This window comes from Parasteatoda tepidariorum, chromosome 1 (assembly GCF_982258835.1).
Source record: "Parasteatoda tepidariorum strain Cologne lab strain chromosome 1, Ptep-v5.0, whole genome shotgun sequence".
Lineage (NCBI taxonomy): Eukaryota > Metazoa > Arthropoda > Arachnida > Araneae > Theridiidae > Parasteatoda > Parasteatoda tepidariorum.
In genome coordinates, this window is record NC_141755.1 from 57,411,343 (window position 1) to 57,435,078 (window position 23,736).

The 23,736-nt window shown below is 27.3% G+C and overlaps 1 protein-coding gene across 3 annotated transcripts in view; it reads left to right on the top strand.

Moving 5' to 3' along the window:
- Nucleotides 1-23,736, top strand: part of LOC107441765 (sushi, von Willebrand factor type A, EGF and pentraxin domain-containing protein 1) — a 432,093-nt gene that overhangs the window by 164,080 nt on the left and 244,277 nt on the right. For all 3 annotated transcript variants that reach the window (XM_016055134.5, XM_071179755.2, XM_087165022.1), the window contains exon 2: nt 18,945-19,118. In XM_016055134.5, coding sequence (XP_015910620.3) covers nt 18,945-19,118 — 174 coding nt within the window. The remainder of the gene's footprint in view (nt 1-18,944; nt 19,119-23,736) is intronic.

Consider the following 23,736-nt stretch of genomic DNA (forward strand, 5'->3'; position numbering starts at 1 on the left):
TTCAAATGAAAGCTCCAATGTTTGAAAAAATTAATACGTTTAGTTTAAAACAAATTCAAAATTAAAAGATTGTTTAAATATTAATGCTCATATTAAATATAGCTTTTATAATTGAACTGTTCAATAAAACTATTCATAAAAACCTTGAATTGATAGGTTTGTTAATTACTAATGAGTTTCGTGTGTTTATCTATCATTTGCAAAAATCTTATGCTTATTTACAGTTGTAAATGTATCAAATCTTCATAAACAATGACTTAAATTACCCTGATCTAGTTTTTGAAAGTTAAGTTAATTTTTTTAATAGTAATTACATTTCATTAAAAAAAATTTCAATCAAATTAAATTTACATTCAATTTAATTTTCTTCAATAAAATAACATTCAATTTCAATGTTTTTTACCTTAAAAAAATAATATTCAATTTCAATATTTTTTTACCTTCAATAAAATAACATTTAGTTTCATTATTCTCCATCTTCAATAAATCATTTTATATTTAATGCGAAAATTTTGAACAGAAAAATAACTGTTTTGTGAAAATATAGAGAAAGTCTTGATAGTGCACGAGGGCGAATTTCAAAACGGGGATTTTTTTATGCGAGCTGTTAATGATTAAAAACAGGAAAAATCTGTATTTATCTTTAAAGGGAATTTTTTTCTACAACAAATGTTTTTTTCTGCACAGCTTATTTATTTTTTACTGTGCGCTTGAACGTTATGGAAAGTTATATTTGAATTTAACACCTTTAAAATTTATCGAATTTGTAACATGCATGACAACATTTTCTCTTTGGAATAAAAACTACTTAAGCTCTTAATTCAAAGAGAACTGCTTAGCTCACAAAAGAGGAAACGAAAATAAAACAAAACCAGCTCAGTCACCAAAAAATTCTTCCTGTAGATTTTTAAACAAGATTCTTTTAAGATTTAACTTAAATTTTAGAATTTCAATTTTTTAATTTTATTACTGTTCATTTCAAAACATACATGTTTATCTTTCTCCGGGTTTTGTAAATATTATTTGGGCTTATGCAAATAAGTAGGGAAAAACATCATTAAAAATACGTGGAAGCACTTTTGAATATATTTTGTTATTGTTGAATAAATATGCTTTAAATGTTTTTTTCCTACATTCAATTGCGAAAGTTAACTTTAATACAATTTAACATTATTTTGCCGATATTCAATCATTTGTTTCTTATTGTTCATAACAAAATTTATTTTTATATGTATTAAGAGTGTATTTAACATTTAACGTGAAAATAAGACCTCTAAAAAATCTCCGTTTTATGCCATTCTTAAAGTGTTGCTCTATTTTTACCTTACCCTTACTTTAGCATAATGAATTGTGAATTATATTATATATGTTCCCTTCCACTGTTTCGGAAATTTTTTTTATACAATTAGGATTTAAGTACACCGTAATAATTCTTAATTTAATTACGGTAAAATGTACTGACACCCTGAATGTAGTATTAGTAAAATTTCTTTTTGCAGTAAAATTTAATAACGTACTTTATATAGTAATGATTGTTTAATTGTAGTGATTCAATGATTTTACCGTAAATATTACTGTAAAAATAACGGTAAATCATATTTTTTGTTTCGTTAAATTTTGTGGTAAAAAGTAAAGGCAGCCTGAATGCTGGATAATGCCATTATGAAGTGTATTAGTATTAATATGCTCTTTTAAATTATTTGATTGTTTATGGTCATTAAGTTACCCTTATTCAAAATCTCAACATAAGTGTCGACGCGCCCATTTTTAAGATCCTTTTTCAGCTAGGTTTCCAATATTTCTTTATATAGTAAAAAAAATTCTGTCTTGTTTTTTATTTTTAAAAAAATAAAGGTGATGGGTATAACGAGTCTAAGAAATGTTACTTACTTTCAGCAAAGTTTTAAGTGTTGAATTTGAATTTTAAAATAATCACGAAGAATCAATAAATACATCAATTTACTTTTCGTTTAGGGGAGTCTGTAGGGCATAGTTCATTAATGCTAAAACTGACCTTTTCTGGTGTACTTTTTCTAAGAAACTACTTATAATAACAATTTAAAAATTTTTGGGAACATTTGAGATGATATTAGTTGTATGCTGTGATAATTCTTTAGAGCTAATAGCAAATACTTTTTGAATTATAAAAGATTTTTAAATTCATAATTTTAAATTTTTTTGCCAAAGATATTCATTAACACTTATCATAGTGTAAAAATGTATATGCAAATATTCTGTGGAAAAAAAATGAAGCAATATCTTGTTTAGAGGCTGAGGAATGGTACATCAAGAAAGATCAATTTTAGCATTATTGGTATACGCCCTACCGGCTCCCTTTATATGAAAGCATATGTTATGCATTTTACTTAGCTATATGTTAGCTAATCATATAAGTAAAAAAGGTATTTTTTTTTAAATAAAAGCAAATATTGGAATAAAAAACTTACTCATTTTTATAACAAACTACGCATCTTAATCATTTTTACAGCTTCAAATTTTTTCGTTATTGATTTTTCAAAGCCTCAACGGAGAATTTCGATGAATCAATTTAGGTCTCTTGCAAGGGAATTACTAAATTTAACGTAAATAGTTTGCTTTTATATTTTCTGCATGAAAAAAAAATATTCTGGTAAAATTACCATACTATATGTTTGTGATATTTCTGGTGCAAAAAAAAATAAATAATAATTTTGGTAGCGAAACTATAATGAACGGTATTTAAACCTTTCATTTGGTAATTTTTCTGTTTATATGATATTGATTTAGCGAAAATTCTGATCTTGAAAATTTTTGTTCTTATTCCAAAACATTTAATGGAAAATTCAAAACTGAAAAGTAAATTTAACCGAATAGATAGTCAAAGGTATCATGATGAAATTACCAAAATTTACCAATTTTTATCGCTCATTGTGATATAAGTTCTTTGAGGATTGCTGAACAAAGATTATTCTTTAGGTGTTAAAGGAAGATCTGAAGTATTGCACTCATGAGTTAGTAGTCTCTGTTCAGCCGGTCATGAGTTACCGTGTTCCCATAGATCCAGAAACACGGTGAATGTAAATTATATGGTAATTATGATCATACATTTTTTCTTAGTGTAAGGAATACAATTATAAATTTGTAGCTGTTGAAACATGTAGGACATGTAGCTGTCAAAAATCCTATTGGATGCAAAGTTAACTAAATAAGGGAGATTTTGCAGGAATATCTAATGTATATAATTCTCTCACGTGGCTCCCAAATTTTGGCTGTATTTCTTTTCCGCCGGTGGCAACGTTTGCTTTGTTTTGGTTACGTTATTATTTCTCTAACACGGCAAATCGACCAATGATTAAAAAAATTTAAATTATCTAAAATTTATCTAAAATATTTCACATGCCAAATCTAACTGAGGTGGCTCTACATATAGCGCTTTTAAAAACGGAAACTGAAATAACCAGAGAGCATCAGCTGCGGCAATCTCATACTATTAAGCTAGGCAGAAGTGAGTAGTCTTTGTCGATAGATCTCTATTTTAGTATTTTGTCGAAAGCGCTTTTTTTCACGAATTTATATATTACGAATTTATTTGACGATTTTCGATTTATATCACGAATTATATTATAGCACATTTCTAATAGGTTTAACGAATTACATGTCATTTATTTGAATCCAAATTTATTTTAATGACTTAGTATTTACAAAAAAGATGTAATTCTTTTTTTTAAAAAGAAAGTTTTTATATGGATTTGAATGATTGTTTTGAATTCTTAGAATTTTATGCATTTGCAATGTACCTAAGTTAGTAGCGAGCGAAGCAAACCATATAAGATTGCGTAGCAATTTTCGAGGGTTGGCGAGGGTTAGCAAGCAAGAGGTTTTAAAGAGTTAGCAAGCAGGGTCCTCTATTTTAATTGGATAATAGGTTTAATTAATGGTTTAATTGGAAAAATAACTATTCCTATTGAAATTAAATGTATAATTTAATTCCAAAGATATCTACTTCAATAGGCCCATAGGTTCCATCTATTGTAGATTTTAGTTAGTAAAGTTGGCTTTAGTAAATATCTTCTCCAAGTGTGGTTAATTTAAAACAAAACCAGAAAACTCCAAATTCGTTCTCAAATATTATTTAACATTTACAAAATATAGTTGCTTGTTTTCAATGGTTTGATTTAATATTATAAAACCAAGGAAATTAAAATTTTGGTAAAAGTTTAAAACATATATCTTTTTGAACAGTAAAAGGCGTTGTATCTGAATGATTAATATCCAACACTTATATCCATTCAACTATTAATCAGAAAATTTTGCAGAAATTCTAGGGTTTCCGTACATCTGGAGATAAAATACAAACCGTTACTTCGACCGTTATTAATATCGATATCTTGTTTCAAGCGCTTTGTGGGATCATTTGTAATTCGACGACGGAAGTTTAGAAGGATATATGGCGGAATCTTGTTTCCAATAACTGATAGAAGAAAATGTTATTTTTAACCCACTTCTCGTAACAAACCCGTTTGTGACCCTTTTACTCATTTCTACTCAGGAATGCTTAAGGAATGCAAATTCTCCAGCTACGGTGTAATGTATCGAAAAGTCACCGAAAAGTTCGAAATAAATGGTTTCTAGAAAACGAGAAATCAAAACAGAGGTACACATCCATTCATCATTCCGATATTTTCCTTATTTATTTTTGATGTGATAAATGATACGGTTTACGGTTTCGAACGTTAAAATATTATTATTAATGTTGGTAAACTATCCGGAAATTTTCTACCCAGTTTTGTTTATTCCTTTCACGTTGTTTTATTTTTATTAAGCTTTATTTGATATTGCATATTTAAGTCATCAAATATGAAATTAGGGAGGAAACATGAAATACAGAATAAATGTTTCTTTTTATTTTATCTGATAACTTAAGAGTCTTATCAAGAAAATTTTTAACCAGATTTCCTTTTTTATTTAAAATTTGCCTTTTCTAATTCTGAAGTTATATTTTATAAGCATTGGACATGAAACATTGACTAAAAATGTATTATAATGTTTGAAAGCTTAAGCACGTTATCAAGAGTAAAGTATTCCCCTTTTTGCTTATTACCTTTTATTACATACTTGTTCAGCAATTGCTTGATTAATTTTTAAATATAAAATTAAGGAAAAACATTGAATCGAATTCATTAGTATAGTGTTTGAAAACTTCGTGTGTTCTCAAAACTACATTATTTATCTATTTTAGTTTATTTCTTTAAAATTATCTTCTTCCAATATTACCTCGATAAGTTTTTAAACATAAAATTAATGAAGAAACATTGAATTAAATTAAACATTGCTATAATTTTTAACTCTCAATTATGCTTTTAAAGATGTACTATTTGATTGTTGCTTTTTTAAAATTCTTCCTCAATATTGCCTCGATAGATTTTTACAAATAAAATTGAAGGAGAAACATTGGATAAAAATTAAAAGTTGTTATAATGTAACTTAAGTGTTATTTAGAATAAACTATCTATCCACTTTTGTTTGTACCTTTTTAATAAATCCTTGTTTGAAATTATCTCGATGCATTTTTCGATATAAAATAAAGAAGAAACATTGAATACTCTATCTACTTTTGCTTGTTCCTTTTTATTAAACCCTTGTCCAAAATTACTTTGATATGTTTTTCAATATTAAATTAAAGAGGAAACATTTAATAAAAATTAAACAGTGATATAATATTTGAAAGATTCAGCGTGTTATCAAGACTAAATTATCAAACCACTTTTGTTTATTCCTTTTTTAAATCCTTGTGGAACATTGCCGCGATAAGTTTTTTTAAGTATGAAATTAAAGAAAAAAAAATTGAACGTTCTCAAAATGCTTGGTGGCGTAAGTGTGTAATCTAGAATAAACTATCTGTTTTTACCCTTCAATTAAATCCGTATTATTAAATCCTGATATTGCTTCAATAAGTTTTTTAAATATAAAATTAAAGAAGAAACATTGCAGAAAAATTAAAAATTGCTATGATGCTTGAAAACTTAAGCGTGTTATCAAGAATAAACTATATCCACTTTTGCTTTTTCCTTTTTTCTTCTAATTTTTATTCAATGTTGTCTGCATAAGTCAAAATAAAACTAGAGAAGAAACAGTGAACAAAACTTAATCCTTGCTTTAATATTTGAAAACGTGCATGTGCTATTAGAAAAAATCAAAAAATTATTTACCCAAATTCACTTTTTTTTTAAAAATAAAATCCATATTTAATGTTCCCGATGTAGACTTTTATGTATGAAATTATAACTAAAACATTTAATACAAATATAACATTTATATACTGCTCAGTAGCTGAAAATCGTTCATCATTTAGTCCTTCCTCGTCATTTACATTTTGAATTTTTTTTAATATTTCTTTAAGAAATTTTCAAGCTCATAGGCGTTATTATTATATTTGCTGAATAAAGGTCGTTAACTCTAAATACTAAAAAAGGAAATGTTTGCATTAATATTTTTTGTAAGGAATATAATTAATCTTGTTTTTTTAAAATTCGTAAAATTTACAACATAGAATTAATATAATTTCATAAAAAACTGTACTTCTGAGTAATGAAATAAGTAAAACTTTTTGAGGCAGAACTTTTTTAAACAACTAGAAATTAAAGATTTTTGTTTTCTTTTTTTAGCATTTCGGAAACACAATCATAAACATTGTAACTTAGTGAAATTAGTCTTTTGTTTATCAAAAAGAGAGTATAATTCAATGGTCGTCATGATTTTTCAATTAAAATATAAAATCTATTTTTGATATATTTTTGGAAATCTAAAATATCGTTCTTTCGTTAGTTAAAAAAAAAGATTTATGATTGATTGTTTTATCACAATATTAAAATATCAGGCATACGCAAGTCGTGACAATTATTGTTGTTATATTTAAATGTTGCGTAAAGTGTCACAATTCAGAAACGCAAAGCAATGATTAGCTTACATGCTGATCTTCAGCTAGGGTGGGATTTAGCTTATCGTAAAGGAATTCAGTAATGCTGTAGTCGAAACTTCAAATCGAATTAGTAGCAAAAAAACTGATTGAAAAATAAATATAAGCAGTGAGAAAATAATTGAGTAAAATTATTAGTATAATTTCTTCACTGCATGGAAAAATTTCTCAAAATGGAGTAAAAATATGTCAAAATACCTCCGAAACAAATTTAATCGAACTTGAAAACTCCATGTACTCATTTTTGAGTATATAGTGACATTCTCAAAATTGAAACAGCGTATACGTGTGAAACATAATTAAGCATATCACTATATTCATTACTCAAATATGCTGTTTCAATATATATATATATATATATATATATATATATATATATATATATATATATATATATATATATATATATATATATATATATATATATATATATATATATATATATATATATATATATATATATATATATATATATATATATATACATATACATATACATATATATATATATATATATATATATATATATATATATATATATATATATATATATATATATATATATATATATATATATATATATATATATATATATTTATATATATATATGTGTGTGTGTGTGTATGTGTGTGTGTATATATGTAATAACAGGGCTACAACCCTGTTATCAGTGTTGTATTTAGCTTGAAATAATGCAGTCGTAAGCCATCAGACGTTCTAAACAGGTTTATTTAAATGTAGGCTGGTATTGATAACAGTTCACATCCACACTCCCTACGGGAGGGGGATGGATAAGACTTCTGGCAATTCCGGAACAGCTTATCAGGATCACATCATGATGAAAAGGACACGCAAAACTATGCGTTCTTACGTTTTATACCAACACAGATTTGAGGTAAAAAGGCACACTTCGTACATTCCTTGTAACCTTACGCATTAAGGAAAATCATTTACTGCTTCCTAATATGGAAGTGAAAGATGGAAAGATTCTAAAAATAACTCTTCCTTTGAAATATAAATCTATTTATATTTCAATGGTATGTTTTCAGCCTTGAATTCCCAAAATAGAATCTCTCAACGCTTATTCTTTAACAAAGACATTTTATGAAAACGAAAGAGTTTTAATTCTTTTACTAATGCAAAAGTATTTAATTTTTGTATTACATATATATATATATATATATATATATATATATATATATATATATATATATATATATATATATATATATATATATATATATATATATAGCGCCACCAAGCAGGAGTCGTCAAAATGAAACGAAATTTTACATGCGTAATGACTACTTTGATATAAGTAAATGATTAAAAAATCAAAGATTATCGTTTTTCTTTGATTTTCTAATTATTTACTTATATCAAAGTAGTCTTTGCGCATGTAAAATTTCGTTTCATTTTGACGACTCCTTCTTGATGCGCTAATTTTTTTTGTCCATGAGTGAATATATATTGTGCGAAGTCACATATATGCGCTATACTCAATAATGAATACATGGAGTTCAATTCAACTATATTTGTTTTAGAGTCATTTCGGCACATTATTGCTCAGTTATGCTAAACTTTTTCTTACAGTCTTTTGTACTTTTATTAGGTTCTACAATAACTATTTATTTATATATATTAATCATGAACATCATTATTTACTATGTATATTTTAAATGTTAGTATTTTCCATGCATAAAAACGCTTCCTTCATTTGTTATAGAAAATTTTAATACACCTTTTTTATCACAAAATTCGGAACAGAATAAACATTTCCAAATGAACATTTGTCCTACGTATAACCATTTCCGCGAACAATACCTAACAATTCCAATCGGCTAACAATTAACTCTAAATTTGTCTAAGTGCAAATTAATCCCGCCATTTCATGGTCAAGGCGGAAGAACACAAGAGTTCCACACTTACATCCACCCACATCTCAGACGTGGTAGGGGAAGTAAGAAAATTACCTTTTCCCAATTCCAAAGCATCATCTTCAAGAACAAGAGAAATTAAATAGGTATTTGACAAACATACTCGTCTGGCAAATACTTCTCCATTACCAGAAGACTTTAATAATGACAAAGTATTCTCAGAGGGTAATTACTCTTTTGACATGGCCGACCCGTCAGCAACAACCCTCTGAGTGAATTACCGCTGTATGAAGCTTTTTTGACAAGTCCTGTGGAATTGTTAGTTTTAATTTAAATTAACATCTAGACAGGTGTCTCTCTGCATCTAATGCTGATATTAGACGGTTTTCAATTATTTTTGATGGTATTTAGGTAGTAATAGTGGCAACATGTTGTTTGAGCGGCATTGTTTAAATAAATTCAATTGCAGTTAATGGATTTCGTGATAAATTTTTACCGTACAATAGTATCGGTCCCTAGAGATTGTTGTAAATTTCAATCTCCTACCAAATATGTCAAACTAAACAGTATTTTTATTTTCGTTCTAGTTAAAACTATTTGTTACCCTTGTTTTATTGTCCATACTGCAATAAAAAATGAGTACTAAAAGATTTTAGAATGAATTTTGAGCAAATTTTTGCTTAATTTATTAATAATAAATAGTTTAGCTCAATTTCATGTAAATGTTCATTAATGTTGTAATATGGTTTGTATAAATGATTAAAACAAAATATTGAAAATTCAATGATCGTTACAGGTTTGGTCTTATTCGATTAAGCGTAAAAATACATTACAAGCAATACCCCATTTCTCTAAATAGAAATAATTAAACTTCTTTCTACTTTTGTTTTTTTCCAAAACTCAATATATGATACTGTGCAATTTTATGCAGCTTTCTTCAGTTTATCGCTAGGCAGAACTTATTATTTATTTATTTAATTTTAGATACGTTGATTAAACTCCATAACCATAACGTGATTTGCAGAGGTGCTTTTGATTTGATTACGGAGGGGAGGGGGATAATATTGTATAACAAGATCCACTTTTTTGGTAACTATTTTTAAAAAGGTAATTTTCTGGCATGTATGTGAATTACAAAGGAAAATATACAAAACACATTCACATAGCTTATAAATATTTACAAAAGGGGAATTAAATAGGTTTTTATTTAGCGGTAGGTTTTTGCTAAGTATTTCGTAAATGAGAGGTTTTAATTAAGCATTTCGCAAGTGACGTTCACTGATAAAATTTTCTTTTTTTCTTTTAAAACTAACGAAGTGCAGACGTTTTGTCAAAAGTATATTTCAAATCCATTTTTAAAAGTTCTGCTCGTAAGCACCCAGCATGTGTCAATTTTTTAATTGTTTATTATAAACTCTTTTGAGCTTGAAATGTATTTTTTAATGTAGCAAGAAAAGAATCCTGTTTTTTTTTTAAAATTGATTTTAGGATTTCTTTACTTTGTTTATGATCAAAAAAGTACAATGTACATGCATATTTTTTACTATTTTTTAACAACAAAAGTTCTTTTGTTTTATTTTTGCATTATAAAGTTTACTTAGCATGCAGCTTAAAACAATTTGGAAATGTTAAATATAAGTAATTATAACTATTAAATCTCGTTCAAATTACTTTTTATCTTACCTCGTTTCTTTTTTCTGATATAACTATAACTAAATTTTAAAAAAGGAATATATCTACAGAAATATACTTTACAATTAAAAAATAATTGTTTTATCGTCTAGACATTTTATTATCCTCTTATAGTTATCCTCTAGTGTATTTCTCAAATGAAGAAAAAACTCGTTTTTAAAAAACTTTTCGATTTAATTCATTTAACAATTTTAAACGAAACATAATCTTTTCTTTGCAATAGACAAATATAGTATTAAACAGTTTACAAAACAAATTAAACATTTTTCATGCTTAGACTCTGAAAAAACTCAGAAAACAATACAAGAGCGAAAATCCGTAATGCTCTTTCGGGCAAATAAATTTTCAAAGACAGGTTTTAAAAAAAAGTCAACTTATCTTACTATTTATGTTTAATCTGAGCTATTTTAACTCATGCAACTGAAACTTGGAGAGTGGCTAAAGAAGGTAAAGAAATACTAGCAGTTCTTGGGAGGATGAATCTGTAGGGGATGAATCAAGGTGATGGTATCTGGAGAAAAAGGACAAATAGCGAACGACACAAAATCTGTGAAGACTCGGATATTATAAATTTCATCCATATCCAAAGGTAAAAATCGGCTGATCTTATTATCAGCATGCCTGATGCCAGCATCACGAAAAAAGTTTCCCTAGCCATGCCAACAGCGACACTCTAAAAGAAAGTTGTCCAGGACTCAGATGGGAAGACTAATTGGAAGTAGACTTGAGTAACTCAAGAGTAACTTTAAGTAACTCAAGAAGAACTTTGAGTAACTCAACAGTAAGTTTGAGTAACTCAAGAGTAACTTTGTGTAACTCAGGAGTAACTTTGAGTAACTCGAGAGCAACTTTGAGTAACTTTGGAAAGAGACTTGAGTCGTCCTCAAAGTAACCGGATGAATAGTCAAGGCGAAAGATAGGGACAGCTATGAATAGAATTCTAAGAAAAGCCAATAAGTCTCACACTATCTTGTCAAGACATTGAGGAAAAAAAGGAAACAAAACACAATTATTAAAGATGCAAAACATCGGAACTTACCTAAAAAATCAAATTATGATTTAAAATTATATTGCGTTCTTCATATCATTTACAAATAATAGCAGCTAATTAATAATCGTATAACTTTGTCACACTATCCTTAATGTGCTAAAGTTAATCTAATGTCTATTCGTATGATTAAAACGTGTTAATGATTAGATTCAACTGAAATTAGATTGGAAGTTTCGGTATATTGAAAAGAACCAAACTATAAGTTTCAAGATTAGTCATATGCTATTAAATCCATTCTACAGACTGTTTGTTAGTAAATATCGGAAATGGGTGAAAGATTTGGTTGCAAGAGCTAATTGACTAAGTGCAAGGGAATATCTTTGATACGTAAGAATATTATCCTAATGTATTGTAATTAAACTAGGAGTAATGCACGACATTATCCTTAACTTAATGAAAGGCAATTTAATTCACACTCGTTGTTTGATCTTTTACATTAACAGTATTTTCCACAGATCATGTTACTTTTATGGATTGTCCACTGTGCTCCGTACATTTAGAAATCTTGTACCTTCTCTAAGAAAAATATTTCAATCGCAGTATTCTATCTTTGATTGGAAATTCAATCTTCTGTTCATTAAAGTTTGACTTAATCCCTCAAATCATTTTTTTAAAAACGTTCAGTATTATTTTAATATATTTAGTATCTTTCATGGAATTTTACACTTTTGAAAATCAGCTAATTTTTTCAAGAAAAAAAATCAAGCTAATACTTTTTAGCGTTGAAATACATTATCCTTTAAGCATAATTACATAAAAGTATAAGTAAAAGAAATAGAGTTTTAGTATTTTTAATTTAAGTAGCTTCGCGTTTCTACGTCATTCTTTTACTATTTTCTTCAGATTACGGATAATCAACACAAAGGCTTAAAAAAATATGTCGGAAAAAAAGTTGCCTCTTTATATTTGGGTTAAAATATATAAAATTAAATTTCTTACATTAAATGCGAATGAAATTACATACATGAGATAATAGGATAATGAATGTAGCATTATTTAATTTCAAGATATGCTTTTCAAAATATCATGAATTATATTCGTATCATAAATGTTGTTTTTGCTTTAAAGTAATCAAATAAAAGATTACAGATAAATTCGGTTCAAACTTTGAAATTATTATTAAACAAATGCGATGCAAATATAAACAAACATTAAAAATATCCCCATGCAATTTATCTTTGACTTACTGAAAAATATCTTGCTTCATGACTTCTCTTTTATTAATTTCTGGAAAAGTCCTTCAAACAAAATATGGAATTCGAAAAATATCTAGCAAAAATGCAACGTAATTACGATAATAGTAATTAATTTTTGACTGTTGTGAATTTCTGTTTGCAAACTACGCAAAATAAAAATCAGTATTAAATTACTCTAATTTTCAACCATTTCCTAGTGATAAAATGTGGCGTAACTACCTCTACAATTATTCAATTCCGGAGTAATGTAGCGTAACTACCACTATAATTGTTCAATTCCAGTTCGCTAGTATATAAGACAAGCTAACTCGATTGCATCTCGTGGTTCCTTTTAGTAGATGACAGTTGACATAGTCTGTAGTATATCCCCACATTGGTGACCCGGAAGTGATCTGAACACCCCAAACTCAATAGAAACGCCAGCTTCGATTTGAACACACCTAATTCGATGGATGGTTCACTGTGAACCCTTCCATGTGCTCATATTGATGTGGGCATTTCTGATGAAGTAGGTGTGTTCAGATCGCGTCCTGGTCACCAATGTAGACGGAGGCTAATGACAATGTCTTATGTCAAAAGGTACTATTTGATAGAATTGAATTTAACATGTCTCACATACAAGTGAATGAAAATTAAATAACTGTAGTAGTTACGCCACAAAACTAAAACATGTAGTGTAATATTTCTCCAATAATGGCGATGAAAAACCTAAAAATAATGTCTGAAGGAACCTTTTATTACGTTTTATTATTACGATTTACACTAAATCGAGTGTTTGCATACATTTTGAAAGGCGTATTAATTCTAAATCTATACAAAAATAGAATAAAATTCTTACACAACGCTTATTTACATTCATGTTATGCATAAATTATGTTTGATTCCGAAAACAGCAATTTTGGCATACTCAAGATATCGTATGTAGATTTGTTTACTATCGAGAACGAGAAGAAGTAAATTTGTTGTTGTCTTGCACGCTGCTATACATCCTTGGAAACATGGTAGTGCAGTAAGATTAATTCATATTTTAATTTTTAAATATCTGATAATTGTACTAAATAATTTTATGATATTTAATTTAGATCCTTTTTCTGTTCTTTTAAGCCTAATTCGAATTAATTTAATATTCTCTCTCTGAACTATCCGTTATGTTAAGTTTAAAAACTAATTTTATTTTAAGAATTCATGCCTGCATGCATCTTAATCTCACTGTTTTTACTGCGAAAATATCCTTAGTGACTTTATGTGTATGATACCTTGTTGTTATGTAACATGTTGCATGTTGTATGTTAGTGCAACTTATCATAAAAAAAGACGGCAACTACTTTGTACCGTAAGTAGTATAAACGAAGATTCTTGGTGTTTCACTGCACCAAGAACTATTCTTGGTGTTTTCTTACATCAATAATTATCTCTAATGTTTCACTAAATCACTTTTTTTATGCTTTACTATTTTTTATGTAGTTTATTAAAAAGTGCCCTTTTTAACAATTTGTCACGTTAGCATCTCCAAGTGAAATTAAAAAAATTAAAAATTAAAGAATATGTATTTTTTAAATTTATTTAATAAATTTTATGTTTCAGGGCCTAAAAATTCAGCATAAATTTCTCTGTACATGAGGAAATGTTCTTTCCCATGAATGCATATTTTTCATCTATTTCTTCATACACTATATTTGAAAATAAAAAAGATTATATTTTTAAAAAATATTTTAAAAGGGTGCAAAGATAAAAATAAAATATAAAAAGTACTGTCGAATCAAAATTTTATTCTCTTCGTTATCTTAGAAAAAGCGTTTTTTTTGTTTTTTTATTTTTTTAAATAAAAAAGAAAGGTACTGTCGGAAACTTTATTATTAACACAAAGTTGCTTTCATAACTGTTGGTAGCAAAATATTTAATTAAAAAACCGAAGAATTCGTGGAAAAATTTTATTTTTAAACATTTTTTAAGCGTATATTTGACTTATTATAATTAAAGAAGTACTCGAAGCGAATAAAATTCAAATCATTCTTGGAATAAATTTTATAATCTCATTTAAAGAAAATGGCTTTCTCTATGACAAAAATTAAATGATTTCAATTCTTTTTCATTAATAAAAACTATGTCTTATTATATGAGAAAAATAATTCAGGTTAATACTTTTATTACTTTTCCTTCTATAATTTTTTAACACAAGATCAAATAAGGAAAGGGAATAATTTTTAATTTATCTTCTCACTATAAATAACACTTATATAGGTCACATTTCCATTTCAATTGATTAAAATAATGCATAGACGAATTATGTAATAGTGGAAACACAGAAATTAATAAAATTCAACGAAGAACACAGATTTGTACCTTTTCCCTGCAAAAAAAATCTTTTATTTTAGTTATAAAATTTAATTTTTATATTTATGTATATATATATATATATATATATATATATATATATATATATATATATATATATATATATATATATATATATATATATATATATATATATATATATATATATATATATATATATATATATATATATATATATATATATATATATATATATCCTGTTATTTTTACTTGCCACCAAAATGTTGCTCTATCTAAGTTTGCAACACTTAGCAACGTACATGCATTTTCGACATGCGTGTGAAAGACGTGCAATAACACTTGCTATTGTACGCCTTTCTCATCTACGCGTTTTGGAAATATATACTATAAAGCTAAATACTAAAAATCATACTTTAAAAAAGTCTACTAATTTTTAATCAGATGCTTACATGCATTAAATACAGGACAAGACCGTGGAATGAACGATGATATTTGCATTTGACTTTTTCTCCGTACTTTTTGACTTGTCACTTAGTTTTATATCCTTTAAAGAAGAAATTTATCCTTTACGTACGGCAAGTTATTATTCTCGATAAAATGACATTAACCCACGTAAAAGTATAATCATGAGGTTAAGCATTAATTTCTTTCATAAAACTTCAAATGTATAAAAAATCTAGTAGAAATTTTGTTTACAAAATTGTTAATAATATTGCAAATTAATTTTTTGACAGTTAAAAAAATACAAATATGGGAGTTCTAATCTACGCAAAGTATGGTATCAAGGGTGCAGAAATAAAATTAATTAAGAATAACTTTTAAACAAAGGTAAGATTCCGAACAGTAATTAAAATGAGAGATTTAATTAAATTCGCTTCGTGAAATATTTTATGAGAATATTTGACGAGAGCACTTGAAAAATAATTCTCTCCTCTTCAAACTTCAAATTGCATTTTCCTTTCTCGCACCGTATCCTTCATTAATTTTGTTTATCAACTTTAAGCGATAGAATTAATAAAACATGGCTCTAGTTTCACCATCTTGCGCCAGTGCCAAAATCCTTAAGTGTAAAGTCATGTTGCATTTTTACTTCACGTGTGGGGATCAAGTTTATATTTTCGCTCTCAAAATATTTTTTGCTATTAATTTTCTTATATTTTTCAGGTCATTTAAAAAAGCGCTCTCGGTTAATTAATTTACGAATAACACGATATTCTTACGGTTTTTTTAATGGCCTTCAAATTATCTTCAAAATTACCACTACAATTTTCTACGTTATAAGCAGCACTTTAAATACTTAGATATTTCTTTACAGTTAAGTTTTTTTTTGTTAAAATAATAAATTAAAGATGGTATAAAAAATTAGTTTGAAACATGTATTTCAATGTTTATTGATTAATTTATCTATCAAACATAGTACCGTTACCGTATATATTTGTGATTTAAAAATTGGTACAACCTATAAAAATATTAGTACATAGTTCTCGGTCTTAATAAGAGTCACATAATTGCAAGATTTTCTTTTTAAAAATAATAATGATTATCTTATTGATTTTTTTCATATTTATCTTCTAAATTAAATATATTTTAATTTTTTTTTAATCTTCACATAAATATATTTATTTTACTTTGATTTAGTCTTAAATACTGATTGGATGAAAGAAAAGTCTCTGTCAAAGCACGGAGAAATCGATTCTGGTAAAATTACTGTACTGTATGGTATACACTGTTAAAATTTTCATTCTAAAATTATGGTAAAACCGTCCAATTAACCGTAAAGTTTACGTTAAAGAACATTTTTTCCCTTTATGGTTTGGAAAACATTTACAAAAAGTTTCGTTATAAAATCATGAATACAAACTTGTACGGTTCTTTAAACATTTACTACTGGCATTATTCAAAACCTGAAGGGGAAAATATTTATTTAATTAGACATACGAGCTCTTCTTTTCGAAAGGCAATGGGCATCGGAGAGTGCCGGACACTGGAAATACTTCATGTGTTGAAGGGAATGGAGGAAATATTGTAGTGTCAACACTAGGACTTGAACTCCAGTTCTACCGGTCATGAGATTGACAGATAAGCCCGCTCGGCTATGATATGCTGGCAGTTGCAAAGAACTAAATAGCTTCATCAGGTGGTTCTAGTTGGTACGATAAAATTCTGGTTGTTTAACTGTATTGTGCGAAAGCAGTTAATAAACAGTTTTTCTCAAACTTAATTGTTTGATTGCCATTTTATTTACGGTCATTTGACTGTTTTGATAAAATATGGTAAAATAACAATTCAATAAAATGTTAATTAACTATTTTTTCCGAGAAATTTCTAACAGTGTAATGACTTTTCTAAATAAAAAAATCCATAATTCTGGTAACAAAAATTAAAGTAAATTAGTAAAAAGTACAAAATTAAAAGGTAAATTTAACCAATGAAATGGTTTTTATGTCAAGCTTTAAGGTCACATGATAAAATGAATAAAGTTTTCCAAATTTCAGAAACTTTTTGTCACCTATTGTAAAACCGTGTTTTCTAGTTAAGTTTACCTAAATCATTACCAAAGCCCTTCGATAAAAATTATCCATGGTTTTGATATCCCCATAGAGCCAGAAACAATGTAAGTTTCACCATATTCTGATACTTTTGATCATAATTCTTTGCTCAGAGCTGGTACTTAAATTTAGTAATTATTTGCAACAAATCTGATACAATGGTATTTTATAGTACAACTGGAAATGTTTGCAAAAAATTAGCCTTGATATTATCTCCACGGTTCAACAGTTCACCCGGTTCAATTCAGGTTGACCCAATGAAGGCAGAAAACAGTCGGTTATTACAAGTTAGACCAATGTATGCAACCATTATTAATGTAACTTCATGACACGGATTTAACACAATTTTAAAAATTTGTTAGTGACAAATTAAACACTATTAACATTTCACTGCAATTCATAATTTAGTAAACATTGAATATTTTGAAGAAAAGTACAAAATAAGTAATTTCTTGCACTGGAAGTTTATTTTAACATGAATTAAGTTACGCTTATAATGTAGGTATGCTAAAGAGTCCATAGGAAAGGGCCAATAAATAGTGCTATAGATTATCCTTGCGCTCTTGCACTGAGTGAGAAGAATAAAACTTTTGGTCAAAACTACCAGAATATTGCATACTTTTTTGTGCTCCTGGCTTTATGGAAGCATCAACAAGCTCGGCTACTTTTAAAGAAGCACTTTAGTAATGGTATTGGTAAAATTAAAAGTAAAATACGGTTTTCATTAGCATGCTGTTTGGCAGTAAAGGTGGTAAATTTGAAATTTAGTAAATGTTGTAAAACTTGATAAATTCATCAGGATACTTTAGAGAATAGCATAAAAACGATTTAGTGGGTAAAATTTACTTTTTAGTTTTGTATTTTTTATTAAATATGTAGTAATAAGAACTATAATTTTGAGAAACGGAATTTTCTGTAAACCATATGAAACTAAAAATTATCAAGTGAATGATTTCAACATCGTAAATTTTGCTTTTATTAACCAGTATTCTGTTTTTCTTCCTTTCAAGAAATGTTATTAACATGTAGTCCCTTAATTTTACCAGAATTTTATTCCCAGAGAGAGACACAATGTATTAATATCTGAAGTATTTCAATTTCTAAATTGTAAACATTTCTTTTTGTTGGTGGTCATAGGCAAAATCTTTCGTAGGTGTAAAAATAAATTAATTGTCTTTGCTTCGTTTTTTTTATTACAAATAGTCAACGCTTTAATTCTAAATATATTTCTCTTATTGCTCATTATCATAATCTTTTGCAGTTTGAACTCGGAAATTTTATTTTCCTATTCTCTCTTTTTTTTAATAGATGTGGAGGACTTTGACGTTGATGACGGTCCGGACTACTGTCCTAGGCACAAAGAAGAAGCAGAGGCAAAGGGTCGAGACTGCTTACGGAAGTGTAAAAATGACGCTGACTGTATCAGTGCAAAAAAACGTTGCCTTTGTGATGGAATGTGTGGATGGAGCTGCGTTAGACCAGGTATGTTTGATTGAATAAAAATTAATATTCTTAAGCCTCTCTAACTCTACCTTAAACAAATTTTTTGTGGTGTGAATTTTTTAGAGGAACAATTTTTGATGTTTTTAAATTCAATTTGCGTTTTATAAGTAAATGAATTCGATTTTCTGTTTGAAGGACTTATCCATTTTTAAAGAAATTAACAACGAGAAATTATGAAGCCCCAAAATTTAAACAAAAATTACTTAAAGAAAATTTCTCGAAAGATTTGTTTAGAAGTAAAAAAAAAGTATTATCATTTTATTAGGGGCAATGCATGTTTCTTAGACAGTTAAATTTATTTAATTCTTAACATTATGTTAAATTATCTTATCATTTTCTCAGCTGTTTTGTAACCGTTAACTTATTTCTCCTGATAACTCAGTTCGATGAAAATTCTAATAAAACAACCCTTCAAAAATTGTCATCTTTCTATTTATCATCATCCATTTTATTTTAGAAGGCCATTAATCTTTCTGAAATTACAAATTTATTGGCATAGTAATTTCACCGCTTGATGCCAAAACTAGCCATAATGTTATGACTGTTAGCTATATCATCTACAAGCAATTTAAAATCGCTTCATTAATTTATCCTGATTTTTTTTCCTTCTGATAAACAGTCAAATCATGAATCTGTTCTTGGGATGGTAATGACTGTAGATTTGAAGGTTGAGCATACTTTTTTGATCTTCCACTAAAAAAAATTTTATAAGCTTTTAAACAGCTGAATTTTTTACTCTATGATTATATCCTATTAACTTATAACTGCAAAGATGTTGAACAAAAGATCTTGCTTACATCACCATCAAGATAGCATTAAATTCTACTTGATGTTTTCCCTTTTGAATAGAAACTTAGTCTTTTAATGATATTTAAAAACAATGGTTTTCGAAAACTTTAACAAAGTAACTGCAATACTGTAATAACTGTAACTATACTAAAGTAATCAAGATAACAACGCGAAAACAATGTGGTTAACAGAAAACCACTATGTAAAAAATTCCAGAACAAATTACGGTAAAAAGTACCGGCACTCAGGGTGCCGGTATTTTTAATAGAGCATGCTACGGAACAAAAAATCTGATATGCCGTAATTTTTGTAGTAATAATTACAGTAAAATCATTTAATCCCTCTAATTAAATAAATACTGTAAAAGTTACGGTATAATATTTAACGGTAAATTTGATTTGATGGATCACCCAAAGTTCCGGTACTTTATAACGAGATTTGATCCCAATTTTCTTACAGGGCAGCATTGCCACTCTATTTAAATTTTAAGAGATCAATATTCTACCAAAAACGGAATAGTGTTTATTAAAGTATTTCCATAATTTAAAATAAGCACTTGCAGATAAAAGTGTTGAAGCTGTTATTGAAAGGAATTTTTTTCAGTGACCAGCATTGGAATCTAAGCTAGTTTTTTTTCGCCTCCACAAATGCTCTTCTCATTTATATCATTTTATTTAAATAGTTCGATAATGCAGCCATTTCAATTAATTTGACTTTTAAAATTAAAATTTTTAGACAACTAACGCTTTTTTAAAAAACTTACTAGATATATAATTTTATCATTAAAACATAAACATGTATCTTACCACATATTAAAAGGCAATAAAATATTATACATTTTACTTAATGCACAAATAAAAATGTATTTTTAAGACGCAAACATTCTCTAAAGATGAAACATTAAATTTTATGTAGCTATGCGCATTAAGATAAAACTAAATTATTATTTCGATTTTAAGAATAATTTGTTTTTAAATTATCTAATAAAAATGTTACTTTCTTCTGGATATGTACTTGAATATTTAGAAAAGTATTATATTTCGAATTTAGTGTTATACCGTGAGATCTCTAAGATTATTATAGTTTTGAGTTTCGTACGCTGATGTTTTTTCTTTTCATTTCAGCTTCACTTTAATCCTAATGAATGTAGTCTAAAAAAAGAACTTTACTGGAAAATTCATTTCTTTACGTATTTCTTTTTTCTGTTTCTTATCCTTCACTAGTTTCGTGTATCTTTTAAATTATTTTCAAATCCAACTTAAATCTTTCTAGTTTATTTTTTGTTAGAAATGCTGAATTATTCGCCCGAGAGCTAAAAATAAGCAGCCTCCAGCAAGCCTTGGGTATTTGTTGTTAAAAAGAATTCAAAACATAACAAAGTTTATGAAGATATAAAATATGATGCATATAAAGTTAAATTATTCTTTCATTTTTATTAAGTAGCATACAGAGTGGTTATAATTAAAAACTGGGTCGCCTGCAATTCGTGGCTGTGAAAACAAAATCCAAAGTACTTGAATTTTGTTCAAGCGGAAAGAAAAGGAAAGTGATGTCATATCAAAACAATAGTTCTAATTTTACGATAAAGGGGGCTGTACTAGTTAATTATATGGCTACAGCTCCAGTGACATTTGAATTTTAACAAAAGTAATGAAAGAACAATGCAATCATTTTTTAATGTCATTACATCAAAATCAGACACAAAAATATCGACAATAAAAGTAGAATAGTTTTGAGACTTTATTAATAAATGCTGTATATGTGTCTTTTCTGACACAAATATAAAATTGAGAGACACCATGCTCTAAAACTAATGGGAGTATATAATATAGATATAATGAACTCGTTTTCAAGTTTGCGATTGAGCCACTGAACAAAACACTACTTAGCAGACCCAACAGCAAGGATTTACATTATGGATTCGTCGTACAATGCCTGCTTTATGACCTTTAAGTTAGTTAAGTTTGAATTTGGACAACTGATCAAAGATTATTCAACTGATCCCTCAGCCAGAATTTAGATAAAATAAGATGACTATTTCCTGTGAAAATAAAAGGTTTGAGATAATAGTTAAGAGATAAAAATAATAAAATAGTAATTGGAGAACAATAGTTGTGAGATAATTATAAAATTATGATTACATGAATCTTGGTGTTCAATTTGTTGGAAAATTATAACGCTTCTACGCTTAGAGAAAAAGTATGATCATATTTATCAGAATATGTAAAATTCACCGCTTTTCTGGCTCTCTGGAGGCACCAAAAAACTCCGTAATTTTTATCGAAGTGCAGTAATAAAAATTTTGGTGAAAGTAACAAAAAAACATGCTTTTTCAATATAGGATGAAACTTGGTAGCTGTCGTAAAATTTGGTACTTTTATCATGATACCTTAAAGCATGGTATAAGAAACATTTATTCGATTAAATTTACTTTTCAGTTTTGTATTTGGTTATAAGAACTATAATGTTGAAAACCTTTCCAGTAAACCGTTATCATATGAACGGAAGAATTACCAAATTAATGGTTTAAGTACCATAAATTTTGGTTTTATGAATCAAAATTATGATTTTTATTCATCAGAAATGCCATCACCATATATGGCAGTACTTTTACTTTCGTTACTTGTACCGCCGGTACAAGTAAAAAGTACGTACTTTTACTTGTACTTCGTTACTTTTTAAATTTAGTACTTTTACTTGTACTTTCGTTACTTTTTTAGGGAAAAAGTACAAGTATTTGTAACGGAAATGTCGAATGAAATCGTTACTTTTTTTTAAAACTCGGTAAGCTTTCTAAAAAAAAAAATTGGAAATGCAATTATTTTGCAAAATGATTATAAATATTAATTAGCAAGTTATTTTCATTCATTTTCGAGTTTGAGTTTTATGCATTTGTTTAATACATTTTAAATAAAAAATGTTGGATTTTGTTATTACGTTTTTCAATTTTCTTTTTGAACTCACTAATAATACAATTTTTGTCTTAATAAATTTTTTACTAAATACATTTTTACCTAGTACATTTTTTACTAAAATTATGTTTATGCCCGACCTTGTCAAACAATGCCCAGTCAAATCTCTAAGAACTTCAGAACTATTTGTGCTACTGAAAACTATTATAATTACTATTTTAATTCTTGAAAACTCGAAGGTATTAATTTAGCCGCTGATACTAAAATTCGTTTACAAATTTTGATTATTCCGTTAGGCAGAAATGTTCGGAAAATGAATTTCTTGCATAACTTCAGCATTAGCCATTGTTACAAATAAAACTGTAGACTGTTCTGTTTCAACTTATACTGCACATTCAATTATTTTTTACTAGCTCAAAGATCACAAAGCTTTCTGAAACCCCGTGTTTGCTTTGTTTATGTTTGTGCTTTTAAAACGCGTTTCTATAAAGTAAAACAATTTTAAATCAATGGTAATTTAAATAAATAAAAGTAAACTAAAAATTAAAATCAATAGATAAAAGTTCTTTCTCGTGCAAATCCATAAAAAGTTTGATATTAAAATTATATTCGATTTTAAAATTATATTATACGATTATATTATAAAATTATATTATAATATTCTTCCTAATTTAAAAATAAATCCATAACTTTCAAAATTAAAAATAATTAAATAAGTAACTACAATTTTGCAAAAACATTAAAGAACATAAGAATATTATTCAGTAAAATTTTAGGTTACTTTGAATTTTCGATTTCCTAGAAATGTACTTTTAAATCGTTACTTTTTTTGTTTAGTACCTGTACTTTTACTTGTACTTTTTACTCGTTACTTTTTAAGATAAGAACTTTTTACT